The sequence below is a fragment of the Microcaecilia unicolor genome, chromosome 8 (genome assembly GCF_901765095.1).
Source record: "Microcaecilia unicolor chromosome 8, aMicUni1.1, whole genome shotgun sequence".
Taxonomy (NCBI): domain Eukaryota; kingdom Metazoa; phylum Chordata; class Amphibia; order Gymnophiona; family Siphonopidae; genus Microcaecilia; species Microcaecilia unicolor.
Window position 1 is genome coordinate 187,323,215 of NC_044038.1, and position 19,912 is coordinate 187,343,126.

The 19,912-nt window shown below is 46.7% G+C and overlaps 1 protein-coding gene across 4 annotated transcripts in view; it reads right to left on the reverse strand.

Annotated features, from left to right (window-relative positions):
* Positions 1 to 19,912, reverse strand: part of NECTIN2 (nectin cell adhesion molecule 2) — a 200,587-nt gene that overhangs the window by 143,113 nt on the left and 37,562 nt on the right. Inside the window, exon 6 of one of the 4 annotated variants that reach the window (XM_030212834.1) lies at positions 14,040 to 14,607. The exons of the other annotated variants lie outside the window; for them this stretch is intronic. Coding sequence (XP_030068694.1) covers positions 14,165 to 14,607 — 443 coding nt within the window. The 3' untranslated portion in view covers positions 14,040 to 14,164. Of the gene's footprint in view, positions 1 to 14,039; positions 14,608 to 19,912 lie in introns of those variants that run through there. 4 annotated transcript variants of the gene reach the window in all.

The following is a 19,912-nucleotide window of genomic DNA, read 5'->3' on the forward strand; positions in this document are numbered from 1 at the left end:
GACAGATGAAAACGAGATACCACTTTAGGCAAAAAGGAGGGAACCGGACGAATAACCACTCGCTCCTTGGAAAATTGCAGAAAAGGAGATCTGCATGAAAAAGCTTGCAACTCTGAGACTCTCCGAGCCGACGCAATAGCCACAAAACACTGTCTTAAGCGTCAGATCCTTCAAAGAACATGCTTGCAAAGGCTCAAAAGGTGGTTTCGTGAGAGTCGAAAGAACCAGATTAAGATCCCAAGATGGAAAGACTGATCTTACCAGAGGACGAAGAAGGCTGACTCCCTTTAAGAAACGGGCCACCTCAGGAAGACTGGAGAAAGATTTACCCCGAATCCGACCTCTAAAGCAGGAAAGAGCTGCCGCTTGCACCTTAAGAGAAGAAAGAGACAGCCCTTTATCCAACCCTCGCTGTAGAAAATCCAACATCTGAGGCACAGATGCTCGAAATGGAAGGATGTCAGCCTCTGCACACCAGGCCTCAAAAATTCTCCAAGTACGAATATAGTTTAGCGAAGTGGAACGCCGACAAGACCTAAGCATGGTGGAAATCACCGGTCCTGAAAAACCCCGTTTAGCTAAACGGGCTCGTTCAAGAGCCAAGCCGCAAGACAAAATCGACCCGGATCTGGATGTGGAACTGGCCCTTGAACAGCAAAGTCCTGTGAACTGGTAGCCGAAGAGGAGGCGCCACCAATAGACGCTGTAGATCCGCGTACCAAGGACGCCGCGGCCAATCCGGAGCTACCAAAATTACCGGTCTTCCGTGATCCTCGATCATCTGTAGGAGACGGCCTATTAGCGGCCATGGAGGGAACGCGTAAAGAAGGTCGGAGGGCCACTGTTGCAAGAGAGCGTCTACCCCTGCCGCTCTTACATCCTTTCGACGACTGAAGAAACAAGGGACTTTCATGTTGAGACTGGATGCAAACAGATCTAGAACTGGAGTGCCCCAGTGCTCCACTATCAACCGAAACGCCTGATCGCTGAGAGACCACTCCCCGGGATCGAGAGTGTGGCGACTGAGAAAGTCGGCTTGAACGTTTTCCACTCCGGCCACATGCGATGCTGAAATGGCCGAGAGGTGAATCTCCGCCCAGGCGAGGAGACTCTCCGCCTCCCGACACAAGAGACGACATTTCGTTCCCCCCTGACGGTTGACATAGGCCACTGCCGAGGCATTGTCCGAAAGAACTCTGACCGCTTTGCCTATTAGTAGAGCCCTGAAGTGCTGCAGAGCCAACCGGATCGCTCTGGTCTCCAACAAATTGATTGATTGAACTGCTTCCATTTGAGACCAAAGACCCTGGGCCCACTGCCCCAGGCAATGCGCTCCCCAGCCTCGGAGACTGGCATCTGTTGTTAACGGTATCCAGCGAGGAGATTCCAAAGGCATGCCTACTGTGAGAACTTCATCCGCAGCCACCAAAACAGCGAGCTGCGCTCGCTGTTGCGGAGAGGCAGACGCCTCCATAGTGACTCCCTCTGAGCGGACCAACGAGATAGAAGAGACCACTGAAGAGGCCTCATATGGAGTCTGTCCCAGGGTCCTACTTCTATGGTGGCTGCCATGGATCCGAGAATCTGAAGATAATCTCGAGCACACGGACGCTGCTGTTGAAGAAAGGCCCAAATTTGAGACTGGAGTTTTAGAATCCTGGCCTGCGGTAGAAAGACTCGGCCTTGTGTCGTGTCGAACGTGACGCCCAAATACTCCAGAGATTGAGAAGACACCAACCGACTCTTTGGCACATTTACTACCCAACCTAGAGACTGCAAGAACTGCATCACTCATTCTGTGACACGACAACTCTCTTGATAAGACTTTGCTCTGATTAACCAGTCGTCTAGATATGGATGAACAAGAATCCCTTCTTTCCTGAGGGCCGCAGCCACCACGACCATAACTTTGGTGAAAGTGCGGGGAGCCGTCGCCAGACCGAAGGGCAGAGCGCGAAACTGGTAATGCTGCCCTAGAATTGCAAAGCGCAAGAATTTGTGGTGAGCCGGACGAATGGGAATATGCAAATAAGCCTCTGTGAGATCCAAGGCTGTCAAATACTCTCCCTGGCGCACTACGACTATGACTGATCGCAGGGTCTCCATACGAAAACTTGTGACTCAGAGCGCGATTGACAGGCTTGAGGTCCAATATAGGGCGAAAAGAGTCTTCCTTCTTGGGAACTACAAAATAAATGGAATACCGGCCTTGCCTGTACTCGGAAGGAGGGACTGGACAGATAGCGTGAAGATCTAACAGCCTCTGTAGAGTATCCCGAACCGCCCTCACCTTGAGAGGAGAACGACAGGGAGACTCCAGAAAGGCGTCTGCAATAGGCCTTGCGAACTCTAAGGCATAACCGTCTCGTATAACATCCAAGACCCACTGATCTGAAGTTATGTGGGCACACCTCTGATAGAACTGAGAAAGACGAGCTCCGACAGGCACCAGAGGAGAGGCCCTCGCCCCTTCATTGGGAAGGACGGGTCTGGGATCTAAAACCTGGAGAGGAGAAACTCGCTCCTCTGCGAGTACCCCGAAAGGACTGAGTCCTATTGTAGAACCGAGATTTGTGAGGTTGAAAACCCCGGCCAGTCTGAAACCTACTTAAACCTCTACCTGAACCTCTACCAGAGAAGGAACCTCGACCGGACAGGCGGGGTCTATCTTGCGGCAATCGAGGAACTTTAGCATCTCCTAAGGAATTAACCAACTTATCCAATTCTTCCCCAAACAAAAAGGAACCTTTAAATGGAAACTTGCTCAATTTGGATTTGGAGGCCGCATCCGCCGACCAACCTTTCAACCACAGCGATCGGCGAGCAGCGACTCCCAAAGCCAAAGACTTAGAAGATGCTTGCAACAAATCATACAAGGCATCAGCCAGAAACGCCGCTCCCTTTTCAATCCTAGCCACCTCTAGATCAATAGCTTGAAGATCATCCGAAGTCCTGTCCAGAACTCTCTCTGCCCACCTACAACAGGCCCTAGCCACTAAGGAACCACAAATGGCAGCCTGTACTGCCAAGAAAGAAACATCAAAACTATTCTTGAGCAGAGAATCCAGCCGTCTGTCCTGAACATCCCGAAGAGCTGTTCCGCCATCTACGGGGACCATATTACGCTTAGTCACCGCCGACACCACGGCATCCACGACCGGCACCTTAAGCAAAGACTTATCCGCTTCAGGAACCGGATAGAGACGAGACATAGATCTGGACTGCCGGAAAAACGCATCTGGGGACTCCCATTGCACTTTAATAACATCCCAAATATCCTGGTGCATAGGAAAAGTCTTGGAAGCAGACCTAGAGCCTTTAATCAAGAAATCGACCTTACGGATTTCCGAAGCTGGCTGTAAATCTTCAAAGTTCAAAGTAGAAGACACCATAGAAATTAGCTCCTGCAAATCATCCTTATGGAAAACTCTGGCTACAGAAGGATCTTCTCCTTGAGCAAAAGAACTAGCCTCAGGATCTGGAGAAGAAGATTCCGCCCAGATATGTTCCGCCAGATCTTCCTCTTCTTCTAAGAAGGGCATTTCCTGATCATGGACTGACTCCAAATGCTCCCGCCAATCTCCCTCCCTAGATCTCTTAGGGGGAGGGGGAGCAGACATACTCAAAGGACCTGGCTCAGCTGAAGAATCCCCCTTCTGCAGCAAAAAAGCCTGATACATCTGGAGCACAAACTCAGGAGGAAAACCCCCTGCCTGAGTAGGCCCAGCCTGCATCAGTGCTCCTGAAGAAAAAACATCCGAAGTAGGTACCGAAAGACCTGCAGGCTGCGAGGGAGATTGGGAGGACGAATTCAAAATGGCCGCCGTTTGCGCCAAAACCGCCGTTCCGGAGTCCGGGGGCGCGCCTGACCCTTCAACAACCACGGGATCAGAGCGCGCCGGTGAAGAGACCGAACCAGCTGACAACCGCTGCAGGCAAAACCGGACCCGAAGCTCCCGCTAGCGCTGTACAATACTTACAAGCGCCTGAAGATGAAACACCCCGACGCTGACAAACAGAGCAGCGCTTAAGTTTTTCAGACATCGCTGACGCGCGCGTACCCAATTCGCGCCGAAACTGTACTTTTTTTTTTTTTTAAATAGCGCTCAAATTAAACACACAAATCCCCCGAAAACAAACAGTGATGGGAGCTAGACCAGGTAAAGAAATCTTTTTATGTTTCCCTGCTGTGGAAACGCTAACCAGCCACACCACACACACTTGACAGTAACAGAGCTGCCTGCTCGTTCAATCAATGGGGACTTAAGAGGTCCGTGGCAGTAAAACAAATTTAGCTTCTTTTCACATCTGGCTGCCTCTCCCAAAGGTAAAATCCCCTTGCTAATCAAAGGGCAACCCTTCCCTTAGAAATTGAATTAAATAATAAGGGAGGTGGGGAGGGACCCGGGACACCCGAGTTTTCACCCCTGAGGCTGAAAGTCAACCAAGCTGAAAAGAACACCTAACAAGCCTCAAAGAATTCCTGTGGCACAGAATAAAAGCAGAATAAAGCCAACAATAAAGAACAAGCTGAAAGACAATAAAGAGAGACTAATGGGCTCACTCCTACCTGCTGGGAGACTGAGAAAATACTAGGGCAAGGGTCACATGACCAGGGCTCCTATTGGCTCGCTAGAGTCAGAGTTTTTTTCTCAGTCTCCAACCTGCTGGTAGGCGTGCACAACCCATCAGTCCAATCCTGGGCCGGTCCGGAGGGATGCTAAGGAATATTATACTATTGTCTAATAAGATGGAAGAACATACAAAAGGGATTGAGACTATAGAAGAGGAGGTTAAAAACGTTAAAGTGGTGATGGAGTCAGTAATTAAGGATAATGCTGCTAAAACCAGGAAACTGGAATATTTTGAAAACCAGCTCAGAAGGAAAAATTTGAGATTTTTGAACTTTCCCGTTTCACCTTTTATCTCTCCATCAGAACTATTAAAGAAATATTTTCAGGATATTTTAGGGTTGGCAGTAGAAAATCACCCACCAGTGACAAAAACTTATTATATAAAAAGAAAAGTAAGAAATACTGATCAGCCACCTCAAGAGGATGTGAATCTCACAGAATTTTTGGAAACATCTGAGAAAGAACGTGCAACTTTACTGGTTTCTTTTGCTCTTGAATTAGACAAGATAAATGTGTTGCGGTTATATTTTCATCATATAAATGACTTTTTCATGGGGGAGAAAATTAGTATCTTTCCAGACTTGGCTAAGGAGACTCAATTGAGAAGGAAGGAGCTCTTGACATTCCGGTCAAGGGTATTAGCCCTAGGGGCTACCTTCTTCATAAAGTTTCCTAGCAGATGTTGTATTTCCTTTGAATCTAATAATTACATTTTCTCTGACCTTAAGAAATTGCAAGAATTTGTGGTTAGTAGGGAACAGATGAAAGGCCCTGTTGGTGTAGCTTCCCAATCTAGAACTGCTGCCTGATTGTTACCGCTGAAGGAACTTCTGCTCTTGATTTAATTATATAATGTATGTTATGATATTAGACTTTATAGTTCCTTGATCTTGAATCCGATATTGTGGGTGGAGAATGAGAGTATAATTTCTTTATGTTACTTTGTGATTCTATTTGATTGGAATATTTCTACGATTTCTGTAATGTTTCTATATGGTTTTGTAATATGGAAATAAATAAAAAGAGTTAAACAAAAAAAAATAAAATAAAAACTGTTGAAACATAAAAAAAAGATAGAAAACAGAGTAGGATTAAATGGTCAGTATTCTCAATGGAGAACTGTAGATAGTGGGGCTTCCCAGGGGTTTGTGCTGGGACCGCTGATTTTTAACATTTATAAACGATCTACAGATGGAAATAACTAGCAAGATAATTTACTGATGACACAAAGTTATTCAAAGTTGATAAATCGCAAGAGGATTGTGAAAAAATGCAAGATAACCTTACGAGACTGGGAGACTAGGCATCTAAATGGTAGATGATGTTTAATGTGACCAAGTGCAAAGTGATGTATGTGGGAAAGAGGAATCCGAACTATAGCTAAGTGTTGCAAGGTTCCACATTAGGAGTCACCGACCAGAAAAAGGATCTAGGTATCATCGATTTGCCTCAGTCAGTATGGTTCAATGAGGATCAGGATTCACCTGTCTTGCTTGAGTTTCAGGAAAGTTTTCACTATGAGAGGTGTTGGAGAAGACACTTCTCTCAATTAAGAAGAAAGGCATCCAAGGTTAGTCTGCTATGAGGCATATTTTCAAAGCACTTTGGGAGGCTAAGTTCCATAGGTTTCTATGGAACTTTGGGAGGCTAAGTGCTTTGAAAATGAGCCCGTATGTGATCCTAATCTGAAGCAGATTTTGTGGCTCAGGTGAATGCCAAACAGCTCTACCAAGATGGTGCCTACACCAATGTTTTGAGACCACTTCTGAGGTTGCATGACCTGACTCAGTCTGTCATCCTGTGGGAGGTGGTCCATTGCCACATTTCTGACTGCTTCATGACACAGGAGGTATGAGCCTATGCCTCCCTGTTTGTTGACATACCTTGCAACCTGTAAGCTTGAAGTACAAATCAAGGTAAGGTATACACAAAATGTGGCACATATGAGTTATCTTGTTGGGCAGACTGGATGGACCGTGCAGGTCTTTTTCTGCCGTCATCTACTATGTTACTATGTTATGTTACTATGAGAACAATTTGATGTAAAAGCCTATCTCTGAAAACATTTAGAGCATTCCATATAGCCCTCACCTCAAGACTGATCTAGTGGTGCCCATCCCAAGCAGACAACTGACCCCGAGTGTGGAGCCCATCTACATGAGCTTCCCAGTGTAGGCTGGATGTGCCTGTCTTGTGCGACAGAGGAACCTGAAATGGTAGTCTCTTGGCCAAATTGCTGTGAATGAGCCACCAAAACAGACTCGGAGAAGGAGTAAGACATTTGATAAGTTCCCTGTGGCTTGGGACCACTGGGCTGCTAGAGTCCACTGGGTCATCCTCAGGAGGTATGCCATGTGTGTAACATGGACAGTGAAGGCCATGTGGCCTAGCAATATCAACATGTACTGAATTGATAACTGCTAGCTCTGCCAAACGTGTAGCACCACAGAAATCATTCTATGTGCTGGACTGGAAGAAAAGCTCTGTCCTGAACCATGTCTAGCAGGGCTCCAAGAACTTCAATTTATGAAGAGGGTTGAGATGGGACTTGAAGCTAGTAGGATTTATCACCAATTACCTCAGCACTCAAACAGTCTTGTGTGTGGATTCTTGCGCCACTCCCTTGGATGTGCTCAACCAATCTAGCCAGGGAAACGCATATCTGCACAGTGATTTTGCAATAACTGCTAAGTACTTTGTGAAAGCCCTAGGAGCAGACATAAGGCCAAATGATGATACTAGTAGTGGTACTTCCCTACCAAAATGTTAAGATATTTCCTGTGATTGGGGTGTATCTGTATGTGGGTGTAAACATCTTTTATGTCCAGAGAACACAGCTAATCTTGTTCCCGAATCATGGGAATTAGGTTGCCAAGGGAAACCATCCTGAACTTGTTTCAACAAATATTTCTTCAGTGCCCTTAGGTCCAGGATGGCAAACTCCCTCCTCCCCAGTTTTTTTTTTGTGACCAGGAAGTACTTGGAATAAAATCCCTTTCCTTTTTCCCCTAGTAGTACAAAGTTTGACCACTTTGGTCTATAAAATGGGGAGAGTTCCTGTGTAAGCAATTCCTGAGAGCTTAATTTTGAAGCTCTCTATGGACAGTTTGGCGGTTTGTCTAGCCTGTGCAGATTATATTGAGAACCCACTGGTTTCAGGTTTTAAAGGGCAACCTTTCTTGGAAAAAAAAAAATCAGCCTCCTTACCTTGTCTACACTCTTGGGTCCAGTCAAAAGCTTGTCCCCTGCTTTGACTGAGGAGCCTAATGGTCCGTCTAAGCTCTCTGCTGGCATGGGTGGGACTCCACCAGAATATCTCCTGGAAGAGGAGGCCGAGCCACTGATCCGACGGTACAAGTATATTTCTTTATAAGGTCAGCAACCTGCTCCACCTGGTCACCAAAAGGTCATCTCCCCAGCATGGTATATCCACCAGCTTTTCCGGAACCACTGGCATGCAGACAGACGAGTCTCTGCATTGCAATATATATAGTGAAGGCCCTGGATGCTAAATCAAAAGCATCATAGGTTGCCCAAGCCAAGTGTTGATACACTCCTGCTACTGGCTGGCAAACTTCTTCAGCCTTCTCTGGGGGTAGAGTGCCTGCAAACTCCACCACACTCCCCAATAGGTTCCATATGTACATACTCATAAAGAGCTGGTAAGAAGATATGCAGGAAGCAAGCACAGCGTTCTGAAATACTTTTCTCCCAAAAAGACTGCACCAAGGAGTGAATTTTGAAACTCTTAAAGATAGAGAAATAGAGCGAGAGATATAGACAGACAGATATAGATAAGAGTTAGTTGGGAGATGCCGGGGGGAGGGGTGGAAAATTTTGTGCCCACCCACTTTGGGCTCAGGCCCACCCAAAATTGGCTGTCTGGATACATCACTGTTCCTCGACATTCCATGGTGGCCAAATCCACTCTCAAAATATCTATCTATATCTATAAAGGCTGCAAGCTGATTAAAAGGTCTAATCGTGATTAATAATTTTGATCTCGCGATTAATGCTGGGCCACAGCCAGCTGTTAATGGGGGAGGGGGCATAGCCAGCTGTTCATGGGGGGGAGGGGCACAGAGATGGGCAGCGGGCACATTTCCTCTCCCCCACTAGATACCTTTGCTGGTGGAGATGCCGAAGCCAGTTGAAGAAAACCATTGCCAAAGTGTCCCCCTTCTTCCTTCTGCTACCTGAGCAGTGAAGAAGTCAGTGGAGTGCCTCCAGTCGCTGATACTGTATTCCTCCCAGGCTGTAAACAGGAAGCTGCAGTAGAGGGAAGGCTTCCAAGTCAGCTGGCAACAGCAGTAGCAATTTTAACGTGCTGCCGGTCACTCTTTGAAGATGGACACATCACAGAGGGAAATTCTAAACAGCAACTCACCAATCCTAGTGTTGTCTAGGGTGCACTGCTGCTGGGTGGGCCTGAGCTCAAAATGGGTGGGCCCAGAAGCACCCATGGCTACGCCCCTGGTGAGGAAGCTTAAGCTTCAATTCCACGAGCCTTCTGGACTCTACACATAAGAGCCAGCCTACTTATGCATAGGTTGTACAGAGGGAAGGGGGGTTCCTCACTGCTTTATCTGTATATTTCAAAGGATCCTAAGGACAGGCATCATCTCAGCATCCTTTGGCAGGAAGTCAAACTCAAGAATGTCCAATAACTCAACCCTGGGATCATCCTCAGTTTCCACTCTCAAGTGGGATGAACTTGGTTATCTTGTTGACAAAAATAACTCAAGATGTCGTCCTCAGAAGGAAATGAACTTTCATGAGGAGAGGAGGGGTCTGACGGGAGACCAAGTGACCCCACCTCGAGACTCATGAAAGTACTCCTCATTGGTAGTCCGAGTCTGCACAAGCCTCGGTCTGAGAGGTTGATCAGGTCTTGGATGTTTGCACCGAGAGATGGGTGCCCTCTGGTATCCTGAGAAACCTTCCTCCCATAAAGGACTGGAGACTAACACTGTCTTAATGTGCATTGACTGATACCCTGCAAGGCACCAGAATCAGGGCACTTTCAACAGGTAAACACATGGGTCTCCAGAATGAGCTGAAGCTCTTGTGGGTCCAAAAGTTGAAGCCCTCAATGCCTGTACATTGCGTCAAGCCAGCAGGTGTCCTATTGCCTCCTGGAGAATGGACTCGATCTGCTCCTCAAGTGGAGCCATTGGTAAAGGCGGAGGCTCTGCCAGTGTAATCAGGTCCATCAAAGCCATCAGGGTTGAATCGATAGTCTGGTCCTAGCATGCTCTGAGTCCTTCAAGGTGGAGCTGCCCTCACAGCTTGGGTGCTTCTTGTGTACCAAGGATATCAATACCCAGGTGCTCCCAGAGCTGTGCTTCATGGGACCAAAGTTAATGCTTCTTGACCTCTGGGTCTCTTAGCATTGACAAGGATAAAGTTGAATCCTTCTTTGTCCTCAGGGTGAGATTAGATGATATTGTTTTGATCCCAATGTCCGCTACCTATGCTTGATGTCTATGCGTCACCAGTGTCCGTTGCAGCTCCAGGAACCATAAGAGCCAATGCCGTCAACGCCGAAGTTGATGGACCAGACTTCTCGGCACAAAAAATAAGTTTGCGTTGATTCTCACTCTAATACTTCTCCTTGACATCTTTAAAAGCAGTTACAAGGAGGATTATGGTCAGGCCCCAGACACTACAGGCACCAGCTATGGGTGCCCATGAAGGACATGGTCCTGGAGCATTGGGAGTTTTCTGGGACATGGCTGGAAAAAGTCAAACAGAAATCAAATGACTTGATCTTGCCAAAAATTTAACCTTGACTGGGATACACTAAGTTAGCCAATTGAGTTGCAGGGGGAACTTAAAAGTGCCAAAAACCTAATTGGGACAATAAGGTGGAGAAAAGATATTGGCCCCACTCAAACACTTACATGACTAGACGGTTTAAGGAGGAAGCCTGCAATTACCACAATGAAAACAGACATGAGAGCTGAGGGAAAATCAACTAGATGTGACCTCTATGCTCTGCAGAAAAGACATGATTGCAAGGACAGTGGGCGGGGAGGGGTGCCTGGAACTTGGAGGAGACGGAGGGAGGGATGAAGGGTGGCAAGGAACTCGGAGGAGAGCAGCACAGTGGACCCAAAAGTTTCTAGAGCTAAAACATTGGGGAGCATCTCTGCATCACGGCTCTGTGTCAATGACCTCGCCCATAAGTCAGAATATGGCACCTGATTTGTCCTCAGAGAGAGTGTCTCTCATTCTTGGAGGTGAGTAAAAGGCCAAATGAAGTGTATTCTTTTTTGGTTTTTTTTATTAAATTATAAACCAGGTGGCCAGATTATCACTGGAAAGGCACACAAAGCAAACAAGGAAATAAAATGTCAGAAACATAATACTGTTCCCATGAAGTCACTCTAGAAGCAAAACCGTTCATTCAAAAATATGTTTATTACACGATAAGAAGAATACCAACTGTGTCTCTTAGACTCATTGGGCACAACAGGACATTTCAGGAAGGACCCCCCCTCCCAAAATCAAATCTACCAATTGCAATGCAAAACATTAACAAGAACAGTGCAACTGGGAAGAAAATCCAGATGCAAATTCTTCCGTCAACAGTAGTCATATCCCATATAATATCCTATCCTATATAATAATTTGCACCTCCGTCTGGATGCTTGGGTTTGTAACACACTTCCCATTGGTCCGCCCTGGTGAAGACGTCAGAGGGCGGACCAATGGGAAGTGTGAGGGAAGGGAAGCCAGCACCAGCCAGCCACACAACCTTCGAAGTGAGTACACAATCGCCCCCCCGTCCTCCCTCTGAGTTCAAGGCCCCCTCTGAGTTCCATGCCCCCCTACCTCCCTCCCTCTCCTCCCCTCCGAGTTACAGGCCCCCTCCGTCCCAGTTCCACACACCCCCTGCTCCGAGATCCACGCCCCCGCGCCTTCCTCCCTCTCTCTCCCCTCCAAGTGCATGCACGATCTGTCCTCCGGCATCCCCTCACTTTCCAGCATGCCGGCTGTAATTTAAAAATTGTTACCTCTGGGTCCGGCGTCCGCAGTGAAGGCGAGCGGCGCTTCAGTTTGCCTTCCCATCTGTCTGAGCTCTGCCTCTGGCCCGGGACCAGGGAAGGGAGGGGGGTGTCCTGGAACTCGAGGTGGAGGGAGGCAGGGGGTCCTGCAACTCAAAGGGGAGGGGTGCCTGGAACTTGGAGGAGACGGAGGGAGGGATGAAGGGGGGCATGGAACTCGGAGGAGAGAGAGGGAGGGTAGGGAGGGGGCGTGGAACCTTGCTAGCGCCTGTTTCATTTCTCCACGAAACGGGCCTCTTTTACTAGTAAGAGCATAAACCCAATATTAAACTCTTCCTTTTAAATAAAACTTGTAGTATGGTAAAACCTACATTGCAAGGAATTGACAGAAGTGAACACAGACAGCAGGAAGATCGGACCCTAATATGCCAGAACCTGATCACATCGCTAGGGAGGGTTGCCACAGACAAAATATTTGGCCATCTGACCTTTTATGAAAGAGGGGGAACATGTGGTTTATTACAAGCAGAGGACCAGGCCAGCAGGAAAGAGCAGAGAGAGAAGCCCTATGTTACCTAAACACAGATCTAAGGCCTTCTCAGTTCTCAACCAATATTTTACTTACTTTGAAACCATCTTCCTTATCTTTCATCAGTATACAGGCTCCATAGCATAAAGAGTTTTGCTTTTCTCCAAGGCAGCCTGCCCTGCACAATGAAAGCAGGCATCTCTGCAGAGTTAATTGTGAGGCCTTACGCAGAACAGCAGTTAACATTTTAGCTCTGGTTTCTCTCATGTGTAACATAGGAAAGGAGCAGCGATGGCTTTACAAGGCTCAAAACTAGCACAAACACTCTACATTTGAGCAGCAAATGAGACTACTAAAGAAGTGTCAGTAAACTCAGTACCCATACTGGGCCTAGCTTTCTGTATCACTCTTCCAGTACAGTTATACAAACAGATCTGCTGTAGCCTCCTTCTGCCATCCAGGGACTGAAGCAGTATTGTTCAATCATGTTACAGGTCATATAAAATAAAAGTATGTCTTTTCAAGAACTTCTGACTTTCCTCTTCCAAGGAGCAGTCCTGTGCATTGCCTGGAATGTATGATAAGCTTTGTGTAGTCAATCTTTCACTGCTAGGATAACAGAGCAAAAAGTCTTTTCCCATGCATATTGTGGTCATTTTAATGAAAGATGCTATCTTACAAACTGTCAAGCATCTGTGGCTGGGTTATATCCTTAGTTCTGTGAACTAGAACTAGGCAACTGAATAGGTGAATTGTTCTCTGTTACTACATTCTTTAAAAAAATCTTTTAGCACTCTTAAGGCAGACTAAATTTGTTGCACGTCAGTGGCATAAATAAACTGGCTTCACGTTACAGCAAACTTAATAGCTTGAGCAGCACTGGCTCTGTTTTCCCTGCTTTTCATGGCATTTTCTGTACCAGAACAGGAAAAAAATGATAACTCCCCTAACAGAGTGAGGTAAAAAAATAAAGGCGAGGATATCCAAAAACTTGGTGTATAGAACCTTTAATATTGTCACAAATTCAACACATCAAGGACTGTATTAAAGGTCCTATGCACTGAGTTTTTGGATGTCCTCACTTTTTTTTTTTGTTTTGCCTCACTGTTGTTGTCTACACATCTGTGGACTTTCTCCTTCCTTTTTGTCACTCCCTTAAGTAAGCATAGAAGACAGAATTAGGAGCTGCATGAATTTCTACAGTGATTTTTAGCAATAGGGAGGCACAGCATGCAGTTCAGCCAAGTACCAGCACTCTGAGCAGCTCATGCCAGGCTCATCTGGCTGGATTCAGATGCTGAACAAGCATCCCAAGTCATGCTACAATGATATTAAATTATTTTCACTCCCACAAGTTTATTCCACTGTGCTGAGGGAGGGTGTTCTGGCAGGATGACTACAAGGCTATTGACTGAAGACAAAACTTTTCTTCTACATCAGTGCTCATGAACAAAACAGCCAATGGAAAGGAGTTCTGTCATCTCCCTTAACTAAACTGGACTAAGGATTTCCCTGAACCCCTATATCCCACAAAAAAATGAAATATCCCTCACATAAGTTTCTAAAAAATATATAAAAGGGAGTCCTCTATGCTACAGTTCCTGAACAGCAAAGACTAACTCTCCCATAAAGCATAATCAACAAGGATCATACACCTACACACAAAATAAAACAAAGGATATTGTAGTTCTGATCAGGTCATACACCAGCCCCTTTTTCTCCAGAACCTTTTTTCCTCTCCCCCACCAGCCTAAAGTTGAGACATTTCCTCAGAAACAGGACCACTTCAGAAAGCTCTGTACTAGCCATGATAAAAGTTGGATATGGACATTGTGTGTGTAATCTTGTTTAATCCCCAAAGCTAGGTCAAGAGTTTCAATTCTACCCCATCCCCAGGGTCATGGAATACATATTACCATCATAAATAAGTGATGTTCACAAATATTCCCTTCCAACCCATCCATCCTTCTGAAATCCAGGGCCTGCCAAACTCAAACATAGACAGCTGTCTTAGAGATCATGGAGCCATCATTCTGAGACTCCATGTCATCATCAATGTAAGGACCATGCCGAGGATTTGGGGATCTCAAATGCAGCATGGGCCCCACTTCATTGTATCGCTCCTCCTCCTCCAGGAAGGCCCTGTACTTCTCCTCCTCTTGGTGTGCATGGGCTGGTTCCTGCTGCAACAGACCTTTGTCAGATGCTTTGAGGGATTTATCCAGCTCGAGGTCCTCATGGTAAGCAAAGTCCTTAGGTGTGGCACTATTACCAAAGATCTGGGTCTTGGGGGTATAGGAGCTCTTGGCATTGCTCTCTCTCCTCTTCAGTATGATGAAGACAAGGGCAACCAGCAGAAGCAGAAGCAGGATCCCCCCGATTACACCACCAGCGATGACTCCAGCATTGCTCTGCTGCTGCATCAGGGCTCGCTCTAGATAAAAGAAATACACGTGTGGACAGATGTAAGAATCACATACACGTCCTCACAAACGCAAAGCCATGAAGCAGGAGCAGCAACGGGTTGGCTGTTCCTTGGCCAACCCTCCCCAGACCCCAAGAGTGAGCATGTTACTACTATGGTTTTGGTTTGGAAGGTTCTATATCAGAAACATTCTGCTCAGTGATGAAACAAAGGCAAAGCATGCTCAAAATGCCCTTTTACAGGAACCTTTGGCATCCCAGATTCAACCTGTCAGAAACCCCAAAGGAATTCTCACATTTTCATATACCTTTTAGTGTTCCCCTTCGCCCAGCCTCCCCCCCCCCCCAACACACACCCAGTTTACCTAGATCACTGTATTGCAAGGGTCAAGACAGATCCTTTGCTAACAGATCATCATACAGAGGATCCCAGTGAATACCATGCAACCTCTACAACTTCTCTAGACAGCTCTCCAAATACACAGGCCAGCTTCAGTGCAAGAGCCCAATAGTAACATGTGCGCTCTTAATGTAATCTGGAATACTCCAAGCCACTCCCATATTCTGTAGACAACACATGAAGCCCACATTTAGTGATATTAATCTCAAGGCCATCTAATTACCTTCCAATTGAAAATCTGTGGCATAGGGCTCAGAAGGCAACAGTGGAAGGTGAGAATTTCCTGCATACTCATGGCACCCACACAACCAGGGCCAGTCTTAGCAGTTGCAGGGCCCTGTACAGACCAGTTCGCTGGGGTCCCCCCAGCCCTGCCCCACCCAGCCCCACCCCTTGTTGACAAGATGTGTTTTAAACATTTTCTTTTATTTCAAATAAAGACAAATCAAGCAAAACTTGTACACAAAAACTAATTCAAATACGAAAAATGCTATACTAGGAAACCTTTGGGTTTAAAAAGCAAAGCCATGTGCACATAAGGAATAGATAAATAAATTAAAACAAATCTCCTTAATATGTAATACTTGGCAGCAATAATGAAACAGTGATTGAATATTCAGATAGCAGCAGCCTGAGCCAACAGATTTATTTTCCACTGAACATAATTAACTTTGTATGAACTTGGCTGCTAATAGTGTGAACTGGACAATGTTGGCACATTTAGCCACACCCTTTAACCAGCCATGGCGCATATAAACAGTAATCATTGAAAATATTACACCAGTACAGAAGGAAAAATAACTTGGGGGGTTTTTTTCATTATAAATAATTTCTGTAAGCTGCTACAGCTCCAGTATACCCAAAATTACACAAACCAAATTAGCAAACAGACTCTGCATTCAACACAATACCAGAAAAACAGAACATTGCTATACATTGCAAAATAAGACAGCAGATGTAAATTCTCAAATTGGACATATTCCAAACACTAAAATGAAAATAAAATGATTTTTTCTACCTTTGTCTTGTGATTGTTTTTCTGATCATATTTGTCCCAGTCTCTGATTTTGCTGCTCTCTATCTGCTCCCTTAACTCCACTTCCAGGGCTTCCTTTCCATTTATTTCTTTACTTTCCTCCTTTCTTCTTAATTTCTTGCCCTACATCCATAGATAAAAGCTGGGTCCTCCACGGACTTGACTGGAGGAGGTCAAGAGTGGACCCAGCTTTTGCCTATTTTCTCCAGCCATGTGCAGTTTTTCTCCTTTTTTCCATTTCCCTCATCTCCTTCCTCTTTCTTCCCTCCCCTCCATCCATATGCATCTCCTTCCTCTCTCTTCCCTCTCCTCCAGCATTTCTCCTCGCTCACCTCCCCTCCATCCATGTCCAGCATTTCTCCTCTCTCTCCTCCTCTCCATCCATGTTCATCTCACTTCATCTCACGTCCTCTGTCTTCCCTCCCCTCCATCCATATCCAGCATTTCAACTCTCCCCCATCCGTGTCCAGAATTTCTCCTCTCCCCTAAATCCATGTACATCTCCTCCTCTGTCTTCCCTCCCCTCCATTCATGTCCAGCATTTCTCCTCTACCCCTCCCCGCTATCCATATATGCATCTACTTCCTCAGTCTTCCCTCCCATCCATGTCCAGCATTTTTCCTCTCCCTCTCCCCTCTATCCATGTGCATCTACATCCTCTGTCTTTCCTCCCCTCCATCCATGTCCAGCATTTCTCCTCTCTCCTTTCCCCTCCACTGGTGTGCATCTCCTTCCTCTGTCTTTCCTTCCCTCCAACATTTCTCCTCTTTTCCCTGCCCTCCACTCCATCCATGTCCAGCTTTCTCATCTCTCCCCTCCATCCATGTCCAGCATTTCTCCTGCCTTCCCCGCCATCTATCCATAGTAACTCTCCTCTCTCCCCTGCCCTCCCCACCCATCCATGTCCAGCAATTCTCCTCTGCCCACCTCTCCCATCTATGTCCAGCAATTCTCCTTTGCCTCGTCCTCACTTCTCATCCACATCCAGTAATTTTCCTCTGTTCCCTGCCCTCCCCTCCCATCCATGTCCAGCATTTCTCCTCTCTCCCCTTCCCTCCATGTCCAGCATGTCTCCTGCCCTCCCCTCCATCCATGTCCAGCAACTCTCCTCTCCCCTGCCCTCCCCACCCATCCATGTCCAGCAATTCTCCAATGCCTTTTCCTCCCATCGATGTCCAGTGATTCTCCTTTGCCCCGTCCTCCCCTCTCATCTACATCCAGTGATTCTCCTCTGTCCCCTGCCCTCCCATCCCATCCATGTTCAGCAGTTCTCCTCTGCCCTCCCCTCCATGTCCAGTGACTCGCCCCAGCCCCCAACCTACCCGTCTTTTCAGCCCATTTCAGTTCCCAACCCCAGCCCCACCTGTGCCCTCAGTTTTCCACAGCCCTCTTTTCCTTCCAGCCGCAGCAACAGCAGAGTCAGCGAAAAAGCAGGCTCGCCTTTTAAGCCTTCCCTTCTCTCTCAGCGTGCACTGTGCCGCCTTTCTCTGATGCAATTTCCTGGTTCCGGTTTCCACGAAGGCAGCACAATGCACGCTGAGAGAGAAGGGAAGGCTTAAACGCTAGAGGCAAGCCTGCTTTTTCGCGGATGCCGCTGCGACTTTTTAAACACAGGGTGGCTGGAATGAAAGCTGAGGATCGAATGGCAGGGAGCGAGAGGAAGCACCGCGGGGCCCCTGGAGGTACAAGGCCCTGAGCGACCGCTCCTGTCACCCCTGCCTAAGACCGGCCCTGCACACACCACCTTCAACCTCCAGTAAAATAAGAAGGGAACAGCCCTCCACCATACCTCCCACTTTAGCAAGAACACCAAGAGGGTTTTGGTGGGCCCAATCTAACACTTGCCACTTTAACAAAAAAACAAGAGGGATTTGGTGACCCAACATAACAGCTTCCATCCCCAGTGGAGACAGTGGGACTTGACCCAAACAAAACAAAAAAAAACCTTCATATCCTTTCCCAGTCCTCTCTCACCCTGTAAACTGTACTCAGCAGCTTCTTCCTCAACCTTTCTTACCTCTTGCACTTCTCACTCATCTCCTATCCCTTTACCCACAAACCCCCTGTTCCTTACCCTGCTGTTCACCTACCTCCTCTCCTCACGCCACCCTCCCATTTCCACTATCTTCTTTTTTTCCTCCTATTGTCATATCATCTCTTCCTGACCCCACCCCATCCACCCCTTCACTCTTCCTTTCTTGTGCTTTGAACTTCCCTCACTCTGCCCACCACTCCTTTCCCTCTATTATACCATACTCCCCTCTCTTTCCATTCTGACCTTGATAACATCTCTCTTGCCTTTTGGCCACCCTATATACTATCCAACCCCACCACTCTGTACCACATTTTGCTTCCACTTCCTTCTCCTTTATCATTCAAAAACTCACATTTTGCTTCCACTTCCTTCTCCTTTATCATTCAAAAACTCAACCCCACCCCACACTCATCTCTTCGCACCCCACTGCCCCATACCTTCTCTCTTCCCCCTTCCCCCTCTCTGCGCCTCCCAACTGACCAGGCCAAAAATTAATAGAAAAGGCTACGAAAAAAGTTACTTACAACAAAGCTACTTTTCCAGCACTAGCTTTTACAACAAGGCCCCTACCTACAAATAAGGAACTGCCATAAATATTACAGCAAGTCCAAAAACATAAGTACATCTATTGAGAAAACTGAAGAAGCCAAATTACCACATATTGCTAAATAAGGAATGAAGGGATAGCTTAGTGGTTAGTGCACCAGGCTGACAATAAGCAAAGCATAGTTCAAATCCTGATGCTGCTCCTTGTGACCTTAGGCCCTCTATTGCCTCAGAAACAAAACTCAGGTTGTGAGCCCTCCAAGAACAGAAAAATGCCTACTGTACCTGAATGTACACCACTGATAGCCTTCAGGCTTGCAGACGGTATAAGAAATCAAGGGGTACCTGGCCTTGGTCACACACACAAAATACAGATACCAAAAAGGGAATAAGTGGCCACAAACTAGAAATAGAAATACATAGACAAATTAAACCAAAACCCCAAGAAGCTTTTCCCTTTATATTGTGATAAATATGACAACAGCAGATATCAGGGATTTGGGGGGGGGGGGGGGGGGAGGGAAAGTGTGTGCAACCAGGGAAATTGGCCTTGATCACATGGCCAGAGGGCCTCATACCTGCCTGAAACTTAAGGCACAGCCTGGTAGTAGGCTTTAAAGGTCCTTCCTAAATTTCTGTGCTGGGATCCAGCCATATAAAACCAGCACTAGTAGACATATGCTCCAAAAAATTGACACACTCTAATCTTTGTCTTATTTTATTTTTCTAATAATGTTGGTCCCAATCTCTGATTATTGCTTTCTTCCATCCTCTTAACGTTTGTGCCAGGATCTCCTATTCATTTGACATTTCTTCTTACCATGTCCATCATCCATATCCCCCATGCCATATTGATCACTACCTTGTATTTTTTTTGTACCTGGGGCAACGGAGGGTTAAGTGACTTGCCCAGAGTCACAAGGAGCTGCCTGTGCCTGAAGTGGGAATCGAACTCAGTTCCCCAGGACCAAAGTCCACCACCCTAACCACTAGGCCACTCCTCCGCTCTGTATTCCCCACACCCCTATGTCCAACATCATCCCTATGGTCCTGTCCCTAGCTTACCCCCCCCCCCCATGTCCACTATCTCCATTCTGTGTCCCTATTGCCTTGTTCAGCCTATTCCTCTGTGTCCTTTGAGCACTGCCCCATTGTTTCCCCTTCCCTATGCTCCCTACGTGCTCAGCATCTCTCCTGTGTCCCTATCTTTTCCCATGTCCAGTTTCTCCCCACCCCCCAACATGGCCCAGCATTTTTGTCTCTCGCCTCTCCATCCCCACCTACATCGAGCATCTTTC